This window comes from Lutjanus erythropterus, chromosome 1 (assembly GCF_056507025.1).
Source record: "Lutjanus erythropterus isolate fLutEry1 chromosome 1, fLutEry1.hap2, whole genome shotgun sequence".
NCBI lineage: Eukaryota > Metazoa > Chordata > Actinopteri > Lutjaniformes > Lutjanidae > Lutjanus > Lutjanus erythropterus.
Genome location: NC_139317.1, coordinates 27,559,102 through 27,584,024, shown reverse-complemented (window position 1 = coordinate 27,584,024; position 24,923 = coordinate 27,559,102). Strand labels below are relative to the sequence as shown.

Below are 24,923 nucleotides of genomic sequence, written 5' to 3'. Positions count from 1 at the left end.
GTAGTGAAGTAGAGGTATAAAATACTTTTACAATTATTGAGGGAGTATATGCTTAGTTATAGAGTATATACATAGTTACATTCCACCACTTCAGGCTGTCAAAATATTTTGGAGTATAATTTTGAAAATGATACATAGCATTAAAATCAAGAAATGAGTGAAAGCTCGTGACTTTTGGCTTTGCTGTTTGCAGCTGACAGCGTGATGGCTTCATAGGCAGGGTGAAAAGCTGAATTTGAAGTGGCTGATTATGATATAGCTTTTCCTCTGAAAGTGCCCCTTAGCCCTCAGGAGCTGCAGACACCTGTTCACTGTGCCTCGGCTGCTCAGCACAAAAAGTCAAGAAGAACATCTGATGCATGGAACAGACAGGTGAGGCAAACCTGGTGCGCTGCCTTCACATAATAATCTCAGTGAGACAGCTGGCCCCTACACATCAAGAGGGAAAAAAAATAAAAAAGAAAATTGCCAGCAGGCTCGACAGCTTCCTTTGTCTGTGTGCCTTCGACATGTTAACATGCATAAGGGACTGCACCGTTTCCAAGGAGCTCAAAATTTATCTGCATGCGGTTTTGGGGGAAATAAGGCATATTACTATGAGACTGCAAAATAATGCATTCTGCAACACAGATATACACCAGGATAAACATATCATTCATGTTTTAATGACACGCTTTGCTAAACTGCCAGGCCATCTATCTGGCGTCCTATCGCTGTCTCTCCTCCCAGCTGCAGTCTCTCTTCTTTCGTCTTTCATCTGTTTTCTCAGCTAACTGAAGTCAGTGAAGCAACTATATGGGCTCTGGCGAGGTGCCACCACCACCACTTTCAGGTCTGAATTGTGTTTTGTATGTGTATGTTTGTTTGTGCATGACAGAGAAAGGGAGAAAGAAATAAAAGAGTGAGCGTGTGCACAAGTGAAAGAGAGGGCGGGAGACTTGCAAAGTGTCAATGTGAGTATGTCTGGCTGTCTGGGTGGGTCTGCCTGTGAAGCTGCAAAATCATTTAAATTGGGAAAGGAATGCAGGAATGCTCGCTAGTGATTCTGATCGGCGCCAAATTTCTCTGTCAGAAAAGTCCCCAACCAGCCGCCTTGCAATTTCACAGTGATTGGAGAAGGAGTGAAAAAAGGGTGAGGGAGGAGAGACAGAAAGAGAGAAGAAATGGAGGTAGAAAAAGAGGGGTAGGAATGAACAGAGAGATGCGAGTTAGAGGGAGATAGAGGCAGAGAGACAGACTGAGAAGAGTATGGTAATACTGACTTCATTTTTGTTAGTAATTCAGCTGTTGGGGGGGGGGGGGGGGGGGGTGTTGTGCTGTCGGGAGTCTTCCATAAAAAAAAAAAAGTCAGCTTTCCAGGAATAAGCAGCTGAAGTTAAAATCACGCATCATTCTCATTGTCTTCCATTCTTGCAGAAAAATGTTTTCAGGGCAGTTTGAGTGGAGTCTGAGTTTCACAAACGACTATTCATTTTCATCGCCCACTCTCTCTCTCTCTCTCTCTCTCTCTCTCTCTCTCTCTCTCTCTCTCTCTCTTTCTCTCTCTCTTTCCATTGAGGGCAGAGTGACACAGGCTCAGATTGATTAGTCACATTCAGAAATGTTTGCAGTTTAGAGGCTCCATTCAAACTAACTTCCATCAAGGTAATTTATTTATGACTATACAATACAGCGTTGCACAATAAAATGAAAGATGTAGTCCCTTCATGATAAACGCATAACAAAGATAATTAAATTCAGAATAGGTTAAGATATAGATAAAGTAAAACGATGTATACCTTTATGAATGTACATATACACCCAGGAAATATGTCTTAAGTGCATTTTTTGAATTTGCGTGATCATAATATGGTCAGCATCTTCACATAAGGAGTTTGACATCTTTGCGTTTTTGCACAAAACATCATCGATGTAAACTAGGGCTGTAGTCAACTCAGAATATTGTCAGTCAATTGGATTTACCTGTTCAATATGAATGTTTGGCAATTTATTCCCTTTTTTTTTAGTTCAGCACTACACTGAACTCAGCGTATATGAGTGTTACCAATAAGACTCACATTAGTAAAATATTTTCACATATTTTCATCACCTGTGATGTGAAAACATCAGATTTCCACACAGTCAGAGAAAGTAAAATTGTCTGTTCTCTTGCTCATAGTTCAGGTGTAAAATCCCAGCACACCACAAAGCACGTCAACTGCCCTGCACGCTCTGCAGTGCGCTGGTGTGGCTGACAGCACAGTACCCGCACTCTGCTTCTACCAAAGTTAGTTTTGTAGTTTTTAGTGATTTTTACACTCAGTTTGTAAAGTCTGCTGCCTGCTCTGTGTACAAAATGGCTGAACTTGTTTAACAGCCACTTGTTTCACCTTCTCTCATATCGCACGTTGCCATGAGGATTTTTTGAAATAAATGCACCAGAATATTTAGGATTCCCCTTATCGATAGTTGACCATTCGTTAAGCCCCGCCTCCTGACAGCAGCTGTCCAATCATATAGCGCATTGCAACTAAGATGCTGCAGGCCTTGGCATTTTTCTGTGTGTGCAAGCAATGTACATGGGGCTCTAAGAGTGTTACTCTATTTCGTGAGTCTGGATGTGGTGTCTTTTTTTTGTTGTCTGTCAAAAATGTAGAACACGACCACGTGTTTCAAACGAATTTAACTTTGTCTTTATGTGCTCTAACATAAGCTGTGAATGTTAGCATGTTTGACTAACTAATGCTAGCTTACTAGCTGCTGTCATGATACCTCCAGCCAAACTTCTCAAACACAATTGCATTTGCAGTTGTTATGTGGGATGAGGAGGCTGTGAACTGGCGCAGAGTCAAAGTGGGATGCTGTATCTCTCTCTGTCTCACTTTCCTAGGTCTAAGCTGGGGTAGTTTAGCGCTCAGCTGGAGACAAACTTCTCCGCTGACTCAAGGAGTTCAGCATTAGCACTAATTTACATTAGGTAGTTAAACATATAAAATCTGCTAGTGAGAGTCAACATTTTAGCTGACATAATCAGTCGTCAGCCTGAACTGAGAAGCTGCTTTTGTTTGCTTCTCTGTGGAATCAAAGACCTCATGTTTTAATAGCCATTCACATTTTTTTTAAATCTGCCATTGTTACCACTGTAAACTGCTTAAGTACAGTGCAAGAATGGACAAGCTTGACAGGCGTAGCAACAGTAACTAAGGTGGGTGGGCCTTAGTTCTCTACTGCTCCACTCCTGGCTGTCTCTCCAGCCGATCTGACTGGTTGGTCGAAAGATGCCATGTTGATTGTCTCGAGGTCAACTGCTCTGTAACTCCATGCTTCCTTTGTGATTCAGCACATGGTGATTCCATGTCACCTGTAAGAAAAGAGTGAACTTAACAGTTCTCAGTTTTTATAAAACAATTAGACAATGTATGATTTATTGCACACATTGACACAAACAATGTGAAAGGGCCCACAGTATCCTGACAGAGTGGCATTGGTGCCACAGAATGGAATGGCATGTAGGCACACTGTCGTTGGGCCAGAGATTCAGGGTTTAAGTCCCCGTGTTGTCAAGCATCTGTCCTGCTGAAGCCTCCAACAGCCAGACACTGAGTCACTACCTGCTCCGGGGGAGCTGCTGTGCAGCTGAGCTACCTGACTTCCCTGCAGAGGGAGAAGCATGTTTCCCTGCAAAGCATCACTTGATATCACTGGAAACATACCAGATGTGAACATTAAGCTTGCCATCTTCTTAAGATGAGTCATTTTGCACTTCATGTAAATGCAGCCTTTAAGTTTACAGGACGTGTTTTGAACATGTGCTGGGGATAGAAGACGCACGAGGAATGTCTGACAAATAACATGCCTGAAGTCAAAATGTCCAAATACTACATTAAGAATTGCAGCATGGATGAATCTAACCTGCTATCATTTCACAAAACTATTTTAATACCCTCTTGAGTCTCTGTCCTTCATCTATTGTCGATCAGTTGGACGTTTGTATTGTCTTTATTTCTTCACATGTATTGGGAGCACAGTGGAGGATTACTGGGCTGATCTGCCACCAGTCTGAGGGGAAATCCCAGCCAGAGGTTAGACAGGACCAAAGGTCAGTCAGGATTATCTGCTATTGTGTGCACTTTACAAATTCAATCTTTGATGAGCAGGCACGTTCCAGCTGTCTTGATTGTGTCAAACTTCATACTCACAACTCAGCATTTGCAGATTGAGATTTCTTTAATTGGTGTGGGAGCTCCTGTGAGACTGGAGGTGCTGACACGTTCGATGAATCAGAAACAAGCAGGTTAATTTCAGTTATACCAAGGAGTGTGACACCCCACTGTTGTCTGATTATAGTGTGAGGATGTTATGAGCACGAGACAAAAGATTTGGAAGCCAACCATGTGTATCCGATGCAGTGCACTTTCAAAATCAGGTTTAAGCAACCCACCTTTCTCACTTTTTGCTTCTCTCCTGCTTGTTTTCCTCCTTCCTCCCTTGTGTCTCCCGCACCTCTTTATCTCCCTTATTGCACCCTCTCTGCACTCTTTCTCAACTTTCTTTCCCTCACCTTCCTTCCCCTTCTCCTATAGCTGTCTCTCTACTCACAGTAAAATAAAGAAATGATCATCTGTGCTGAAACAGCGTGACAAGCCTGTAGAATAACATGCTGCTTGTTTTCTCCTCTCTTTCCTTCTTCCCTTGTTCCTCAAATCTCTCCTCCTCTTCTATCCCTCTGTGCACCTCTCTCCTCCTCTCTCTTTTAGGCAAAAATCAGCAGTAATCAATAGCATCATCAGAGTAATTGTCAGCATTTACCCCCACAATGCAAATTGCAAATTAAAAAATGTCCATGTGCACGAGTGTGTGTGCGTAATAGCAGTATTTTAAAATGTGGCTGTGTCAGTGCACACCCACAAAATGTCTCTGCTCCTAGTTTATCTCATTGTTTGAACAGCGCTGCTTTAATTAGGACAGGCCTGTCTATCCGTGTGTGTGTGTGTGTGTGTGTGTGTGTGTGTGTGTGTGTGTGTACGTGCATGTACCTAAAAGTGAGTGTCTAAGTATGTGTGCATGTTACCATAGTGCCCCCATGTGGAGGACTGTAGAAGAGCATGTATTCTATAGTCTTGTTTCTCAACACACACACACTCACACACACTCTCACACACTCCAATGACACGGTGTTATATTTGGAAACACAATTTCATGCTATCAGTACTGGCTAGCTATTCCATTTAGATAGCAGCCGTCTATATGTGTGTGTGGTGATGCTTGTGTGCGTGGTTGTGTGTCTGTATGTATGCATCTGTTTGTGTGTCTGTGACTGCACAGGCTATCTGCGTGTTTCACAGAGATGAGCCCTTTCCCAAGTTTATTGAAATTAAAAGTTGGTTGTCATGGTAACATTTGGATTCTCAGTAATTATGTTGATTAAAAATGTGAAAATTAATTAAAAAGTCAGAAAAATGATCTCACAGCAGATGATCAGCGAAAACATCAAAATGATTCAGATCTCTGTCTCTCCTTCACTCCCTCTTGCTCTCTAATACACATACACACACGGTGTCGCCTTCTTCTTCTCCTCTTCCTCTGTCGCACTTCAGAAGCACTTCATTGCCACGCAACACTGAATTATCTACATCCATCTCTCACGCACACTTTGTCTCAGTCCATTTCTTCCTTCCTTTCACACTTATACACACGATTTATGACATGATGAGATTTGTCTTCAGGTCCAGAAGACAACAACAGCAGCAACAACTGCAAAATAACTTAGATGCACACACCCTCTCTTACTATATCTTTTTCCAATTCACTCAAACACTCAACTCATTCTCAACTTGTTAACAAGCATGACAAGACGTGTCTCATACCGCCAGAGCAGACACATCAGCAACAAAAGTTAACACAAAACAATAGCAACCTCACAGTCTCACTTTCTCGCTTTCAGTCTCTCCATTATTTCAGTTCTCTCACAATCCGTCTCTTGTTCTCGGCCTTTCTCTCTGACAGAATGAATAAACAGGCTCAGCAAAGTGTAATCTCTTTCTTTTATTAGCAACAGCAAACACAGAAACAATGAATTTACCCTCCTCCCCTCCCTCTCTTCCCTCCGTCTGCTCTTCTCCTCTCATCGGCTTTAATGAACCACAAATCTCATCAGCCATCTTTTTCATCAGCTACTTCCTGCACTTTAAACCTGACTGACCGCTCCAAGCATGTCTGTTTCTGCTGCTGGTTTGATGACCAGGAGGACTGTACATTATTGATGTTTAGCTGTAAGGTAGAATGCATATAGATTTCCCCCAAAATATGATTTGTTGCTAACAGTCAGAGTCAATATTACTTAGCAGAACTCGGTTATGACAGTTTTCGGTGGCAGCAGTGTGACAGTCCTGCTCCACGGCTCTGGTTTACTAAGTGGTGATTCACAGCCAGCTGATCTTCAGCATGTTACATATCTCACCATGGTGATGTCAAGGAGGACGGTGTTGTATATTTGTTGACAGAGGTGGGAGCATTACGATGGCTTTGTGCAGGCTATTTCTCTCTGTACTCGTGTTAATGTGTTCTTTGTGAAAGTTTGCTTTATTTCTAAAGAAAGATAAAAACTATTAAGCGTTGTTGGATGTAGCAGTGACTTTGAGCTGTGATGCTGAGCCTGTGTCGTTTCTTGCATCAAGATCCTGCAGAAACCATGAACGGGGCAAGATTTTCTGAAACATGTAAATGAAATCCTTCATGTATTATACGCGTCTCACGACCGCAAGCACGAGCCAAACCATTGATCATATGCAGAGCTGCCCCTCCCTATAGGCAGAGTGGGCCCACTTCTCTCTGCAGAGCCACCATGACTTGGCTTGGCCCTGTCTTCAAAGGGTGGTGGTGGTGAGGGTGTGTGAAAGGGACGTAACAAATTCTGCCAAGGGCCTCATAAAGTGCTATATGTTGCAATGCACATCATCAAGAATGCAGGCATCAGTGAAAAATAAGACCTTTCCTTTTAAGCAGTATAGTGATGAGGGCACAATAAAGCTATTGTTCCTACAGAAAGTTTTTATCTAATGCTCTATGTTGTCATGCTTTGAGACGGTGAGTAAAGCTCTGAGAGGTTTAAGCATTCTGAGCAGATGTCTCCATGGTGGTGACCAACAATATACTCAATAGCTATATACCCTTTTTTTCCAGATATACCTTTATTATATCAGATTTTTTTGTGAACATTTGTACGCAGGACTGTCTGTGAAAACTACGTTTAATTGTTCTGCTTCATTTACATTCCAGCGTCAATTTATAACACATTTCATACTTTTTCCAGCAATAGTTTTTAATCAAATTTCAACTTTATTCAAGTTTCAATTCAGTTCATTTCAGTCAAATTAAACTCATTTCTAATTTAGCCATGTTCAGATATGAGTTAGTTTCATATTTTATTTTATTAACTTCAGGTTTTTTGTTTTCATACAGCATTATCACATTAATACATTTTTTTTTTCTTTTTTTGTACTACTACAGCTATTATTCTAGCTATCAGGGTTTCCTTGATTCTCTAATTTAACGCCAAGTGTGGCAGCTCCATTTCATTTAATGCTTTAAATATTTGTCCAGATAGAGAATACCAACAAAAGCTTGTAGTGTGGTCTACATGTGCACCAGTGTGTGAATATGTTTCTTCTTCATTTATGACTGTTATGCTTTTCTACTTCCTCCTAGTGGGAGTGGGACTCTTCACCCCTCTTCCTGCTGCCTTGGGAGGGGCAGGGCTAGGAGCAGATGGGGCGGGGCTAGGAGCAGGCTGGGTCTTGGGCTGAGGGATCTCAATGGGGAGCTTAGGAGGGATGATTGTTTTAGGGGTCAGAGTTGGCTTCGCTTCAGGGATTTTCTCTCCGTGACGGTACACACTGACCTGGAGAGAAAGTGGTAGAATGAGACATAATGTTAATGTAATGTAGACCCATACATGCATTTACTTGACTGTTTGTACAGGGATCATTAACATTAATTAAAGTGGTGTTGTATGCAGTAGTCACTTACGTCATAGTCAGTGTATTACCTACAGTAAATGGTGGTCAGCACAACGCCAGTTATGGAAAGCAGAGAGAGGCACCAGCAATGAAGCTAAGCAATGACCTGTTGTGGACAGGTCGGCAACAAAATATTTTAAAGATAATTTTTTGGGGCTTTTGCCTTTATTGTGATAGGACAGCTGAAGATATGACAGGAAAGGGGGTAGAGAGAGGGGAAGACACACGGCAAATGGGCCGCAGGCGAGAATCGAACCAGCAGCCACTGCAGAGGACTGACAGCCTCAATACATGGTGCGCACGCTCTACCAACTGAGCTATAGGGGTGCCCCATAACAACAAAATGTATTTTATCCACTTAAAAAAAAATCTGTATCATTTTAAGTGTACATTATATTTAGAATATGTTCACCACTTTACCTTGTCATCAGACAGCCCTTTCTGACAGGAAACAACGGTTATATAAACCAGCCAAACTCCATGGGTGAAATCAGTAATTTTACCATGCAGAACATAGGAATTGTTGTTGTCGCTACCTTAACGTGTTAGTTTGTTTTTGTTATTGTGTGACTTCAGTGAATCTGAATTAACCTGACATCACACCGTAACACAAACCAGCTAACAGATTGAGGCCACAGTAGATCAGCAACTCTTGTGCTATGTGAGGTAAAATTACTGATTTAACTTAATGGAGCTGGAAAGAGTGATATTTGGTGGTTTCCCGCTGGAAAAAGCTGTTGGGTGACATAGTAAAGCAGATAAAATATTCTAAATATAGGGTACACTTACACTGATATTAATTTTTTTTGGTGGCTAAAATACGTTTTGTTGCAGACTGCATCCACAGCAGTACATTGCTTATCTTTTGTGCCAGCACTCCTCTCTGCTTCGCCAAACTGGAGGCTTGCCGACTGGCATCTACTGCAGGCAATATACTGAGTCAAATAAATAAATAAATACCTCATATGACCCCATGTTAAATATTCTGAACTATCCCCTTAAACACATCATTTTGAGTCTTGTGTAAGGAATATTGTAGGTCAGGATTTATATTCAGCCTGTTAAATCAGAGCCGTTACAGAGGTGATGTTTGACCTTGTTAGTTTTGTCTGACCCTGAGTTACACACAAGTGCGATCAGAAAAATATCTCACTATCAGGCCCCGATGAAAAGACAAGATTTGTGCCACAGATGGTCAAAAAAATTTCACGGTCCTGAGTAAATCCTGTAATTTGTGGTACTCCAGCAGTGACACTCACCACTATATCCACAGACTCCCCTCCGTATTTGTTCTGGACAATCATGGTATATCTCCCAGAATCCTCCATGGAAACACCTTTGATCGTCAGGCTGGCAAACTTGCCCTGGTCCAGGGAGACCACGTACTGAAATACGAAATCAAAGGTTAAAAAAAAGCGAGAGAGGCAGCACAGGGACTTAAGCATGATTTAACATTTAAAACGGCTGTCACTTAAAGTTTTATTTAAAATTTGAGTTATCTTTTACTCAGAGCAGCAGCATGAGCTTTGATTACCATCTCCCTTTAGCTAAAGCTGAGCACTGCTAGATGGGCTTGTTGGACACAGGAACTAATGATGTATTCTCGTCTATTCTGCTCTGCTGAGTTCTGTTAGCTCAACCAAAATATGTTGGAATTAAATGACAATGACAACACATTCCAGCAAAAACAAAACTATTGATGTTCAAAGCCTTCAGAGTTTAAGGACACTTGTGTTGATGTTCTTCAGACAACACAGAGTACTTGGATTCTCACTTGCACTATGTGAGTGGTACCAGCTCAGAATACAGTGTTTTAATTTCCCTCTCTCATACCTGCCCACTCATTTGCACGGTCTGGACATTAGCACATTTTTATGGAGTGGCACTTGTAGAAGGCTAATTACGTTCCTATTAAGAGAAACACTTGCATTTAATTTTGAGAAATTAAAAGCTCTACTGGTCTAAAAATCTAATTGACCTACAAAAAAAGATGCCGTATTTGCAAGTGATGACTCCTCTCTAATTAACGTGTTATATGTACAATGGCAATTGCACTCATTAATTAGACCAATGTAGGCTAATCTACGGGTTGCTACTTTCCCTTTGTTTGAGTGATGAAAGGTAGCTGCTGCACAAGACCCCCGTAATATTAGTTATGACATATGTTTTGGTGGAAACAACAGTATTCAGAGCTCAAAATCTCCTACTTAGTGACAAAAGCTGTGTTTCCATTACAGGATTTTTTTTACAAGGAATGAGGAAACTTTGAAGGAACTCATTGTGCATAGTGCATTTCCACTAGTATTTTCATGCTACTGGAATTTCTAATTAGACCAAAATGACCAATATTCAGTACCATTTTCTTGTGTGTCAAAGACAAATGAGAGTGAGGACATGTTCCTAGCATCGATACTGCAAAAAAAAAAAGTACTGAAAGCATTTCAAATATTCAGTATTAATATTTATCGATAAATCAATATCTTTGACAACAGCAGTAAATTAAGTTTTGGGGGCATCATTTTACCCCCCAAAAAATCCCTGCTCAAGCGGTAGTACTTTCGAAAAGTACAGGAACTTAAGGGGTGGGGCTAATTATTGATTTTGTAGGTTGTTGTATGTTACATCTCATGTAATATAAGGGATGGAAGTTGCCATGGTTATAAAATTAGTTTCTTGTATAATCACTGGCCAATATAGACAAAATTACAGTATTTTTGACCAATTACCTCTATCATCATTGTGACAATATTGAAGGAATGACTACTGATGCTTTCACAAAATATTAAGCTAATGATATTTTTTTGATAAATAAATATCAATAATGTGAATATAATGACTAAGTGGGTAAAGGCAAATAATAGAACATCAAAAAACAGTCTGGTAAGTTCAGAAATGACTTCACTTTACTGTAATGCAGCTTTTAAAACCAGGAAAAGACAACACGTAACCTGCGCCATATCACAATATAACAATATCCAAAATCTATCACGATATGTACCGTAGTGTCATGTCATAATATGATAGGTATATTGCCCAGCCCTAGCTTGCAGTGCTTAACTTTTCTTATTGGTTGTGCACTTGCACCATTTTATTTCAGTCACCTCTTAGGTCCTTAAAAAAATTGTTCCTGGAACTACAATTTCCAATTACTTTGTGGAGGTATAGCATGGACTAATCGACTGTATGATCTTGCTTGCTTTGCACCAAATTATTAATAATCATAATTCTTGCATCTTTTCCTTACATTCAGTCTATTAAATGTCGTTAAACAAGGACATGCTGCACACATAAAAAGAGCAAAATGTATGCGTGATTAATGTATTACTGTCAAAATACACAATTAAAAAAATTTAATTATACACATTATCAGTATTTGTGGGTGATGCTGAAAGGAAATAACAGCAACTGAAATCTAACTGTAATAAGTTTCTCATTCAGTTTAACAGTGAAATGTTTAACGCAATCATTACTATTGAAAAAAATCCATGAATTTATTCAAGAAACTAGCCACCTACCCTAAGTTATAGCTGGTTACAAAGGATACGCTGACATTAGTCATTGAAGGTAGCTGTCTAACGTTAGTTTAATAACATTAAGTTAACCACCGTGTAAAGTTATCAAGACCATTAAAACTTAAATTAGCTGAGGTGTCATTAAGTATAACCAGTGATGCTGAGAGAGAGGGTTAAAACCAGCCTCTCTCTACAAAGCTTCATGTGCACGTCCAAAACTGCTGGTCAGGAACGATAACATCTAGAACTGCTGAGGTTTTCCACCTCTGCTGTTTTTCATGTTTTGCCCACGTGTGATGACATGACAATATTTAAACTCGCACACTCTGACCAGTCTGGAGCCCTGTGTTCTGTAAAGAATTCTTATCATGATACTGAAACTGTCATTGCTATCATGCAGTATGTTGCATTTTGACAATAAATATGTTGCTTTTAAGAATACCACCCGCATGAATGTACAAAATATTTAAACACCAGGAGTAACACAACAGCATCCAGTAGACACGTAGGCTCCATAGCATCACTAGACAACTTAATAGAAACATACTGTTGCAACTGTGTCTGATTAATAAGGTAATTAATCATTAGAGAGGAAGGAGGAGCTGGGTTTGGGAATGGAGTACACAACTTGAAGAGTCAGATGTTGTGTGTGGTGGGGAGGAACCAAAGAATAGCACGAGTCCCTGTTTGAAGGCTTTGTTAGTGTGACGAAAGCATTTACCTGATCGTCAGGTTCCACGTCTGCTCCGTTCTTCAACCATGACACCTGAGGCTTGGGGTCCCCACACACTGTACATGTTAAACTGAGGGTCTGTAGGAGGAACAAAAAACGACTTGTTAGACAAATAAGTATAAATTTCTTAAAATCACACGGTCACATATATACGCTTCGACACTTACCTTCTTTTCCATAATGGTGACCACATCAGGCAGTCCTCCCACCACCTTACCACGGTCTAAAACAAATAACATTCTTACATTCTTACAAACTTTAAATGTACCTAAATCAAAACCTGCAAGACTCTTAAAGGCTTTATCATCATGTATAAATTGTGACCGCAGTCAGAACCAAATATTCAAAAAATGCTGGAATGTAAAAATGCCCCAAAGATTTTGGTTTACATCTAAGTGTTGAAAAATAAAATACAAAATATAATAGATAAATAAAATAAATAAAGAAATAAAATGTAAAATATCATGTTAGTATGAGCTTTGCCTTTTTGAGCCAATATCTGAACAATTATATTTTTTAAACAGAAGTAACTACAGAAAGTGATTAAGGAAAAGTAACCATCACAAGCTAAGAAACAAGAAAAGTGGAATGATGAACTCACTCTTCTCAGCGTAGGCCTCAGCCCTGAAACACACAAAGAAAAGTTAATATATCATATAAAGTACTGAGTGCAACACTGTAAGCTAAAATGTACCTCTCAGTATTCATTTGTCTTTCAAAATAAAAGAATCGACAAATAATACTTATAAGAGTATTAAATGTAACCCTGTATTGTAAAAGTGGTATAGCCAAGTTTTTGTTATGGTCTGTTTCCACTACCTGGCTCTGCGCACTGACCACACACATAATATCTTTTCCATTTTTATTTTTTTTTGGTCAGTAGCAGTGGTCAGATGGTTTGCCACAAGGCAATCTGGGTTTAGAGCCAAACCTCATTATACTGTAGTTTACTCAGGGACTTATCAGAATCTTTTCTATGGGAGAAATGAAATTGTTGCTTTGTAATAACTGGGCGAGGGGCTGTCGGAGCAGCGTGGGAGGACCAGAGGTCAGCCACAGGACCAGATGGCTGAGGGAACTCTGCTCTCCTCTTGGCATGTTGATGCTCAATCAAAAGGGCAACAGGGTGTCACTGGTCTCAATGTGTTTGTAAAATCTTGGGCTTAAATGTGTCTCTTTGAATGTTAATTAGAAAAGGGATTTGGACAGTTTCCACTCTGCATGCAGTGTTTAGTGTTTGGAGTCTGAATTGATTTTTTAAAATGGATTTCTAAAATTCAGTATGTGGGGTTCTGCTTTGGCCCAATTAGCCAAAGGACCCAAAAGGACCTCTGCTACCTGACTGCTTCTATTTTTAACATTGATTTTTATCTCAAATTATAATAAACTGGACTTTTTCAGACAGCAGTGCTCGGGGGTTTGTGGATTCACTGCAGTTTTTGAAATTCTGAAATCTTCTACTTGCAGATAGAGAGCAACCTGATCTGACCATTCATACATTGAATTACAGCTCTATTTACAGGTTTACACTGTTTACAAATACATCAAATGCAAACATGCAGGCTGTTTGGTACAGAAAAGTACATTAAAACCCAAATATAATAGCTGAGTGACAGTGTTTCAATAGAGCACTTCAGTAGCAGCAGTTCAATGTGCAAATAGGCATGAATAATCAGCATCTACATTAGACTTTGACCTCTGGTGCAAGCATACAACAAGGTCAGCACACTGAGAAGAAAGACAGAGAGTAGCTCCACTGTTTGAAAATACTAAAGTTAAACAGCAGCATCGTAGATGCATTAAGAAAGTGGTATGTCTATTGATCCTTTCAGCTTATAGTCTAGAGCAGGACTGCCCAAAGTGGGGCCTGCGGGCTAAAACTGGCACGCCATGAAGGTCAATTTGGCCTGCCAGATGCTTCTTGGAAATAAAAAAATCCTAATATAAATCAGTATTAATGCTGCTTTATTTTTGTGAGGTTAAAATGCTCTCCAATTCAGTTAAGGAAACTTGGGATCCTAGTACCATTTTGCATCTCAACAATACAATGTGTCTGCTTGGTGTTGGTCCATGGCCCATCATTAGGGACACTAATGGGGGAAACAATTTTTGAATTGGTCCAGATGATGATAATTACAGTTTCTGTAAAGTAAGTCTGGTGAATGTAGCAAGAGCAATGAAACGTGTTTTCTGGTTAAACAAAGTGTATCTTACTTAAAAGAAAAGTCTCTGCTGCAATCCTTTCCATAATGATGTCAGACACTTCAGTGACAAGAAACGAGGACTTTAAGTGGACACACTTTGACTTTATACAGTTGACCAGCTCAGTGGTTGCGCTCAATACTGGACCATTTTTAAAAAATGTTGAAAAATGTAAATACCCTTGAAGTTTCCGTTTTAGCTCTCCAAGGGAATTAAGCAGGATCAACATGAGCAAAAGTTTTAGATGTGAAGATTAAAACATAAATCAGTTTAATTTCTGGAGTTGTTATTTTTAATATTCAAATTAAATCAAAACCGCTCAGTAAAAAAAATCTAATTTATTTATGATAAATGCTCTGCTTTACTTTTTTTTCTTTTTTTATAAACAAAAATAAAGAATAGTTTCCAGTAGTTGAACAGAGTATCCAAGACAATTATTGCACATTACTTTGAGCTACCAGGTGTCAAACTTGCAGTGACGAAGCAGTGCAGGTTCAAAGGTGAAGGAAACGATGATTGATCATTATCTGAGTTATTAGTCTGACTAAAATATACACAGAAAGGGAGAAGTAGAGAAACAGATTTGAGAGTATGGTTCTTACTTGAGCTTCTGGAACTCAGCGTAGGCCTTGTCATATACTAGAAAAGACAAAAAACAGAAATTCATTGTAACACTAATGGTCACCTTACTTTATTTTAAAGTGATACTCTAGTAGAGATCCACCTTTTTGAGCATGAAAGCACTCCATCCTGGCTTAAAAGGGAGCTTTAAAACTGTCTGTTTTCTGCTCTTTCTTGGTGAAAACATAAATACACTATTTCCAGCATAGCTTCAGAACTTGAGGAGGGGTATAATGCCAGATGGAAGCAGTGCATTTATCCAACTTTTCCCAAAAATATAACTATTTCAATTCGAACATACTGAGCGTAATGGAAGGACCAAGGAGAAGTTGATTATTCTTAAAGGGATTTACTGGATTATTTGAAGTGGAGTTGTATAAGGTACTTATTGATTGTCAGTGTATTAACTACAGTAGTTTGAGGCACCACCGTGGAAGCTAAGCAATGTACTCATGTAGTCAAGGTCTGTAGCAAAATATATTTTAACCGCTAAAAAAATCAGTATCAGTTTAAATGTATGCTATATTTAGAATATTTTCATTGCTTTATCTTGCCGTCAAACAGCCTTTTCTGATGGGAACCAACCCTTATATAAACCAAATATCACTCTCACTTGCTCAACCAGACTCCATTGGCAAAATCAGTAATTTTACTTTGCAGAGCACAGGAGCTGCTGGACTACCACTGTCTCGATCTGTTAGTTAGTGTTATTGTGTAACTTCAGTGTTTTAAAGAGTTAGTTCAGATTCACCGATGACACACAATAGCACAAACAAATGACCCAACTGAGGCAGCAGTAGTCTAGCAACTCCCGATAAAATTGCTTTTCCTTAAGGAGTCTGATTGCTCTGGATAGCGAGATATTTGGTTTATGTAACGGTGGTTTTCCTTCAGAAAAGGCTTTCTGACGGCAAGGTGAAGCAGTGAAAGTATTCTGAATAGTGTACACTTAAACTGAACCCCTTTCTAAGTGGCTAAAACATGTTTTGCTGCATAGCAGTTACTTATTTGGCTTCCATGCTGTTACTCCTCTCTGCTTCTTCAAACTCGGGGTGTGCCAACCTCCATCTACTGTCACTAATACACTGACTATCATAAAAACCCACTTTGAATAATCTTAACTATCCCTTTAAGTGTTTTAAGGAGTTTTTAAGGATATTTTTCTACTTGTCTGATGTGGAATCCATTGTAACCAGCATGAATTCAAGCTGCAGTTGTTCTGTGATGAAGCAAACTGCAAACTTTTTACAGCCAGTTTTCAAGCCAGCGGGGATGAGTGCTTGATACTCAAAAGGTTGCAGTATCACTTCAGAGTCTTAAACTACAGATTGAAGTCAAGAGCTCCATAAAAACAAGTGACCGTGTTGTTTCCAGCCTTTGGTTTAACTGCATTATCAATAAAAAGAGTGAGTGACACACAAAAGAGTGAGACTGGGAGAAAGTACTGACCATCACCACTGAGGTTCAGTGTGCGTTTATGTGAGTTTTCAGGGTCAGTGATCACGATGGAGTACATTCCTTTATCCTTCTCTGTTGGCTCGATCACCTGTGAAATTAATTGATTAATTAAGCAATTGTTTGTTTTCTACTTTTATATCTTTAATGAATTGTTTAAAAACAGATTAATTTATCCACCAACTATTAAGCTTTTTTTTTTTTTTATACAAAAAGTAAAAGGAAGATACACTGTTTAATTAATTCAGTTTAATGACTTTTAAAATGTATGATGTTTTCATTCATTAGCTCCCACTTCTAAAGGTGAGATTATCTATTGATCATCTCAAAGTTGCTCTTGTATCACCTCTACAAAGGCATTCTGAGGACTTTTAAGCAACATGTGCATGTACAATTTATTTAAGAGTCTTATACTGTTCAGCATTATACAGGAGACTACAATACCTCCATTGTTGCCATAGAAGGGGTTCCTCCGATCACAACCTTGTCACTGTGGGCGAGTTTAGTTTCACTGAGGAGGACAGAAGAGGGGAGAGGAGAGGAGAGGTTGGTGTGTATGTGTGTGAGTGTGAGCTGGTGAAGCCTGCTTCAGAGGTAATGGAAAATCATGTTTACATGCCTGCCTAATGTTACGCATAGGGATACCAATTTCTCTCCCTTGCTATCTGTCACTCTCGCACACACTTGCAGAAAAGACGGGGAGAGGTTAAAAATCTAATCTCTGTAATTTTTGTTCTTTGAATAATTTAATAACAGCTCTACTACCCCTGTCATCTTTCACTTTTTTCTATTTCTCCTCATTCTCTCTTTTTTTTTTCGATCTTTCTTTCTTTCAGTCCACTCTCTTTCCCTTCCCTCTGGTTTTTATAATCTCTGGGGGTATGACAGAGTGCTTTTAAGTGCAGAAAAGCCTTGCTTCTTTATAGAAAATGATAGGGGTGTGATTTTTGTCACAAAACAGGGCAATTTTACTGCAATAACCGGGATAATGAAAACACTTGCCAACAGCCATCACAAGTTTTATTATGTGGCTTATTGTTTTTGCCACTCCCGGCGGTTTAACTTGAGAGAAAAGCAAAATAATGTGTTTGTGGTCAGCATGTTTATAGGCTGACTTAAAAGAATGCTTTTATTCCTCCTAAAAACACTGCTATGACTGCAAATACTGGAGTTATTGTTATCATTATTTTCTTCTTCTTCTCCTTAGTAATGGTAGTAGTTGGTGTTGTAGGGCTGTCACAGTTTCAAACTAATCAATTGAAAATTGGTGGAAATAAGCTTTCAATTTTAGTAATCAAAATCAAAGGCAGAATCAGCAACTCTCTCACATTTTTTTCTCTCCAGCCCTGCCTACTTGTGCAGGGTTCAATGTTGACAGGAAAAAAAAAGTTAATTGTCATGCTACAATAAAATGTCAGAAAAGAGTGAGAATTGTCCATTCCAGTATCTTGTCTTTTCCTGGTTTTAAAGGCTGCATTACAATGAAGTAATAGCATTTTATGAACTTACCAGACTGCTGTTCCATCATTTGTCTTTATGCACTTTGTCATTATAAACATTACTGATGATTAAATTCTCATTGTGTTAATATTTTGTAATAGTGCCCATGTTCATATCGCCCTGCGTTTTATACTCTTCATGTGTTTGCACTAATTTGATAATTTATGGCATGTTGGTTCAGAAAAAATGTGCTTATCGAGATATGTATTGCCGAATAGCCTAAAGATACTGAGATATCAAAGGTCATGTCACCCAGCCCTAATCCCCATGTTGTTGTGGTGGTAGTAGTAGTGTTATTTATTTCAATCTCTTACCCATGATGCCAGGTGATGTTCATCTCTGAGGTGTAATACTTCATGTGACACTGCAGCTGAATGCCTGTTGCTGTGCAGTTAATCACCAGCTCTGCTGCGCTGGCTCCTGGAGGAGGTGATGGGAGGTGATAGAGGTTATAGAGGGCACATTTGAAATCAGGATCATATACATATTTTCCATCTGCTGCTGGATAACCTCACCTCTCTCTGCTGCAGAGAGCAACAGGACGCCCAGAACTAATCAAATAGAATCAAATTTCCATCTGTAGCCATTTGTACATGCAATATCCATTTGAAGGCTTCCCTTTTTTTGTTACCTTTATCCAACTTGGAGAGCAGAATTGTACTAATGAAGCAGAGTGCAGCCTGTTTGTATGCTGCATTCAATAAAATGCTTCAAACATCATAGGCTTAATAACTTCTTTTTTTAAAGCTCTTATACCTGAAAAGGAGTTTTATACTACACTATTTGGGACTTTGCTCGCTGCGCATTACAAGAGTACAAGTGTGTCATCCACCTGGTCACATCACCATGGTTTCCCATTATCACAGTAATGAACCCTCTTCTCCTCTGCAGCCACTGCTGTAACAGTTGCTGCAGAGCTGTCAAGTGACTGTCTCTTAAAATAGGAGCAAGATGCTCCTCCACACTGTCACTGTGACAGCGCGGTGGAATTTTAAAGTGATTTCACCACATGATGGCATGATGGCCAAATGCTTCCAGCATGACAACTTCTGCCACATGCTGATAAGTGTGTGTGTGTGTGTGTATGTGTAGTAGTGGGATTTTAAAACAGCCATCCTGGTGAAGGATCTGAATCTCGTATCACATGTGGTTTGATTGTGCCGTGTTAAATTTAGATCATTTGCACTTGATCCCTTTGGTAGGTAGAAGATGATGATGACGACATTTTTAATATGGATTTTTGTTCGTCAGATCATTGCTGTCTGTGTATTTACCTCTATGCGTGTGTGTGTGTGTGTGTGTGTGTGTGTGTGTGTGTGTGTGTGTGTGTGTGAAAGGCAGTTACCCACCAGCCAGTTGGCTGATCTTGTCGATGGCATCGTCGAAGACTAGAAGAGAGGCAGAAAAACATGGGGTCAGGGAAAGAGCCAACAGCATGGAGAACCACGATGCTGCCCTCTGGTGACTGCACTCAAATCTCAGTAAGGAAATCTTTAAATTAAACATTTGGTACTCTGGATATTTGCTACCCCATGGTCACAGAGTTATAGTGTATTTTTGAGACAAGTTCTCTCCACACCCTCTGACTCAGCATCCCTGTTGTCATTCTTAACCAATTTACTGAATATTTATGTTCTTTGGTGGCTACTAATTTAGATTAAATAACAAAAATCAGTATAAAGAACTGTATCTGTCAGCTAATCTCCCCTTAAGGTCTGATTAAATACGTACTAATACAGAGGGGATAAAAGATGATCTGTAAAGGACATTAATGTTCAGTTCTGTCATCAAACTGCATACAGAAGTTCAAGCTTGAAGGACTACAGAGTACCAGCTTAAGTTAAGTTCACACAAACTTTTACAGGAACATTAAAATGGATTTTCTTGGGATTAAATACAGCCAGAAGGTGAGAAAGCTGTCACATGGCAAGACCTATTTTTGTACACAAGTCAGAAGAACAAGGTTGGGGTTAGAGGGTTTGTTAAAAATTCATTAGTTTGCCATGTGCAGATACAGTATACACATTTGGATCTTATATTTTTCCTGTCTCCCTCTTTTTTAATGAGCATCAAGATCTTTTTGAGTTCATACTTAAGATTGGCCATTTATACTGCAGGTTATTATTTATTCTTGCTCAGTTACACAACAAGCCAGCCAGCAAGTCAGCGAATTAAGCAATTAATCAGTAAGATTAAAATCAAGAATGAAAGATATGTTTACCTTTTCCAGAGATGTCGATTTGGCTCATATCTTTTCCTCTGTCATCACTGATGGTGGCCTTATAAATTCCTGCGGTTTTCAGTGAAAACTGAGAAGACACAAAACAGGAAAAACATGAAATAGTATAGTAAAAGAGGGAAGACAGATTTGTTGAATTCTAAATCTGAACAAAGTCTGAGGTCAGTTGTTTTCAAACAAAATGTCCTTGTTTCTGGATCTTCAGAGAAACACCAAGACTGGGTACCACCAAAGATTAAATAAATCTAAGATCTAAGTTTAAATGAGTAAATTCAGATTTTGACAAAATCAAGCAAAGATATGCATTTCATTGGGATGTGGTGGTCTAAATTTACCAAACCTGCAAGCTTACTATCAAGCAGCACAAGTACGAAGTATCAAAGTGTGGATGCTAGAAATCGCACATATAAGATAGAGAGAAATGGAATTAAATTGTGGAGATAATCCATTAACAGTTTTACCTTTGTCCAAATCTAAAAAAATCATATGTTGAAAATTTAGACAATAGGTGGGTAGTTGCTATGCTTAAGCCGATCCAGACTTCCCACCCAATAAACCAGATGGGACTTTTAGAACGCAGGCTTCTAAAGGTTTGTGTAAATTTGGACAAATATTTGAGGATAAAGGAATGAAATCTTTTAAGCAGCTGTGGGCACAATATGGTCTAGCTAGTTCTCATTTATTTAGATTTTTTCAAGTGAGAAGCTATTTTTTTGAAGTTTTAAAAAAGAGATCTATTCAAGAAGTAAATCCATTGATAAAATATTTACTCAAGATGTGTGACTGTGGGGTTGAAACAAAATTCTTAACTAAGATGGCTAATTAATTCATGTTAGCTATCACGATAAGGAAACGTCAGTATGTCAGTATTTAAAAAAAATGGGAAAATGAACTGTCATGCAGTATACCTATATACTTGCATACCTGTGTAAAAATATACATGAAACAACTAATTCAAACTGTTTGAAAGAATATTCATAGAAGGTATTAATTCAATATTTTAAGACACCACAAATTCAAAGTAAGTATAAAGAAAACACAACCTCAAGATGTTGGAGAGAATGTGGCGAGCAGACAGCAAACCGCAGTCACATATTTTGGTCTTGTAAAGTGATAAGTGGCTTCTGGGAAAAATCTAAGGCAGAATTGTCCAATATCTTTGGTATTTCTTTAAATAAAAATCCACCAGTTCTGCTACTTGGGAAAATACCAGAAGTGATCTTTAAGAAAGATTCTCACTTGTTTTTAATATTTAGAGTAGCAATGACTAAACAAATTACAAGGAACTGGTTAAAAGAGAACTTAACCAATGATAAATGGAAGGATCTTGTGAAGGAGATATACAAAATGGAAAAAATTACCATGAGAGTTAGAAATCAAGTGCATATTTTTGAGGAAAGAAGGGAAAATGGTTGAGATATATAACAGACGATGTTCCAAATGATCTTTTGATTAGATGACAGCTGAAGTAATGAGACTGACAGTAAAGATATGTTTTATCGTTCTTTACCATTCACATAAATGTGTGTGTAAATATGTGCCTATGTTTGGGTACACACATATTTATGTGTGTGAGCGTGTATGATTAGCTATGTAGGTATCATGTGTGCTGAAATCTGTGTGTACCTATGATATACCTAGTCGTTATATAATGTATCCTCTAACTTAAATCTAAATTTATGGGTTTATTTAACTATATCATATGAAATAATGTAAGGTAATTTTTTTTTAAGTTTCTTATTTTATCATTGCTCATTTCCTGATATTGTTACTGTTTTTGTTTGTTCATGTTTTATGTATGTATTTATGTATTTTCTTTTTTCTCTGTTATATATCATATGTTAAATAATCCTCAAAAATGCAAATAATAAAAAAAAAGAAGTTTAAATTAAATCTTTCTTAATTTTAAGATAGTTAAAAAAGTTTGGTGCTACATAATGTAAAGTTAAACCATGATTTAATCAGTTTTAAAAAGTAATCCTTGTTGGTGCAACCCAGCCTAATTTAAATAATCAAATCAAAATAACGCAACAAAACAAAATCTTGTATCCTTGCAGTATAGCTACTATAGTACATCCTGGTATATATTGTATAACCATGCCAATAAATAACAGTATTGAACAGTTTCATAGCATTCAGAAAATAAACTGTACCAAAGGGCAATTACCAGCTTAATTGGCAGTTTACAGACTCCTGAGGACAAGTCAGGCTTCACATCAGGGATGATCTCAGTGTCTTCCTTAAACCAGTGGAACACTGATTCCTTCTTCAGGTTAGCAACCTGCAATGAAAGACATAATCTCAAATATTATTTTAATACTCAACATAATTAACATTAACAAGGTTTTTGCTTCTTTTATAGCTGCTATATAGCAGATCATCAAATCCTAATGGCACTAACTCAGATGGACCCTGCCCAGAAACTGCATCCGCCTCTAAAAGTCATTTATCAGTCCCGAGTTTAAATGTGTTGCACTTCATCTTTTCATGGCAACCAGAGCTATTTAACACTTGGAGTGTAACAGATCCATTAGAAATGTTCTGCGGGTAAAATCACCAGTATAAATTCACTTTAGATCCAACTTATACAAACCTGTTAGCAATGCCATTAATACGGCACACCTCAGATTTTATAACTCGTTACAAGATGCAAATCCAACAAGTCAGTGATGTGTGTAAAATTCGGCCTATGTGGTGGTACTTTAAGACCGAGAGATACCTCAACATCTGTACTTTGGGCAGTTACACTCACTCAGTCTCATAGATAAAAAGACAATCACTCTTTCCCTTGGGACCGCTGGCTTGTAGTTATCTGTCCCCAAATTAATCACTCAACTACAAGTGGAGCCTATTTCTGCAAAATGGTTGAAAAGATGATAGTCACTAACAGCTTCATTTACTGCATATGTTTGCTGTGTTTCTACGTTATTTACAATGCACTTTTTTTGGGTTAAATAAACAAACAGATTGAACAATACTTTGATTTTACAATAGTTTTAATTACATACTTCACACTAACAAAGCCCAGATAATCATGACAGAGTAATTCTGGTTATTTTCAGTCTGGACCTCATCATTACACAGCATTGTCCTGCACTCAGCCTCCATAGAAGAGCTAAAAAGCTATCCACAAGTCAGCCTCCCATTTGTTTAGAGTGTAAATATTCAATAATTATTGAGTTTGGCTGTGTTTACCTTGCACACCAAAGTGACAGAACAGTCGTCTCCAACCTGAAGTGACAGGAACTCACTGAAGTGGGGACCTGTGGTGGATTAAAGCATCAGAGAAACGCCCAGGAAAGGGGAGCCTAAAACAAATTACTTTTAGACCTTGATTGTATGAGCTCCATTAACTGTCCTGTGCATCAGTTAAGTATGGTATTAAAATTCTTAAAGGTGAAATCTATGATATATTTAACATAATAAATCATAAAATGGCCAGAACACTTAATCAGAGATTGTGGAGTTCTACCAGAGTGCCCTCCTTTGAAATCTCTATTTTGGCTCATAACCTGTGTTATTGTTTGCCTATTTCATGTTAATTAAGTTCCATTTGTAACGCTGAATTATTGAATGAGTTAGTGTCTGTTTATGAGTCGTAAGGAATCATCAGTAACCCTTTAGAAGGATCAGATGTTTATAGCGGTTAAATTGAGCAATATGTTAATGGAGTCTGACAGGCAGTAAGGCACGCAGTCACTGAAACTCCAGAGTGTGTATTTTTGTAGAAGAGGGCTTTTGGTTGCAGGATAACAGCTTAGCTTTACAATGACAGACAACTGACAGTTATAAGGTGCTGATCAACTCATAGTGCAGAACTCACTGTCACTCTCTATCGTCAAATTACAGTCTTCTGCAGCCTTCCTGAGCTTCCTCAAGTCTGTGGAGTAGGGTGCCAGGAGGGAACAACTCCCTTCACAGACAATATATTCTATACAATTTCAACCTATTTAATACACCATCTATGGTTCCAACTCACTATTTGGACTGTTGTACTCACTTTTGGATGAGAAATTGTTACATATTGCTCCTTTAATGCAAAATATGACTGTGGAATCTGCATGTGCACCTACAGTAGCTATTTCTACACGTTTCTAAATTTAGAACTTATTTTCTCATGTGACGAGCTATTTGAAATGGATCCATTTCGAGTTCTACAGTTCCAACCCCCAGTTGCTGCAATGCCGGTCTGTTTCTTTTCCTGCACACTCGCTGATTAGAGTAGTTGTCTCCCAGGCAACATAGTGGTGTACCGGTCTCAGGCTAAGTAGAGTGAAGCTCACACAAGCTTAAAAGTGGATGATGTTTTGTGCTCCTTACCCTCCTTGACTCTGATGTACTCTCTCCTCTGGTAGTCAGCCTCAGCCAGCGCTGCCTTGAAAGCTGTGTGCACACAGATACACATAAACAGAGAATAATTAAAAGATCAAAGTGTTGCCAGTAGTTGCTATAGATTCTTTCAGTGGATTAGTGAGCTAATGGCCCCCTGTATGAGAGTAGAATCATAATTTATGAAAAAAACAAACCCACCTTTACATCTGTTAAGTGAATACATTTCCATAATGTAGTCTCTGGATTAAGTTAAAGCTAAATACACACACTCATACACAGCCACATACAGTATATACTACTAGGGCTGCATATCATTAAAAAAAATTATGGTA

At 38.6% G+C, this 24,923-nt stretch overlaps 1 protein-coding gene across 2 annotated transcripts in view; it reads right to left on the bottom strand.

Annotated features, from left to right (window-relative positions):
• Positions 1–6,009: 6,009 nt before the first annotated feature.
• Positions 6,010–24,923, bottom strand: part of myom2b (myomesin 2b) — a 46,544-nt gene continuing 27,630 nt past the window's right edge. For both annotated transcript variants that reach the window (XM_084718591.1, XM_084718597.1), the window contains 14 exons: positions 24,580–24,642; positions 23,455–23,522; positions 22,427–22,540; positions 20,242–20,329; positions 19,370–19,408; positions 18,335–18,440; positions 16,965–17,031; positions 16,515–16,611; positions 15,047–15,083; positions 12,844–12,866; positions 12,410–12,465; positions 12,231–12,320; positions 9,257–9,382; positions 6,010–7,879 (listed from right to left, as the gene is read on the bottom strand). In XM_084718591.1, the coding sequence (XP_084574717.1) occupies positions 7,673–7,879; positions 9,257–9,382; positions 12,231–12,320; positions 12,410–12,465; positions 12,844–12,866; positions 15,047–15,083; positions 16,515–16,611; positions 16,965–17,031; positions 18,335–18,440; positions 19,370–19,408; positions 20,242–20,329; positions 22,427–22,540; positions 23,455–23,522; positions 24,580–24,642 (1,181 nt within the window). In that variant the 3' untranslated portion in view covers positions 6,010–7,672. The remainder of the gene's footprint in view (positions 7,880–9,256; positions 9,383–12,230; positions 12,321–12,409; positions 12,466–12,843; positions 12,867–15,046; positions 15,084–16,514; positions 16,612–16,964; positions 17,032–18,334; positions 18,441–19,369; positions 19,409–20,241; positions 20,330–22,426; positions 22,541–23,454; positions 23,523–24,579; positions 24,643–24,923) is intronic.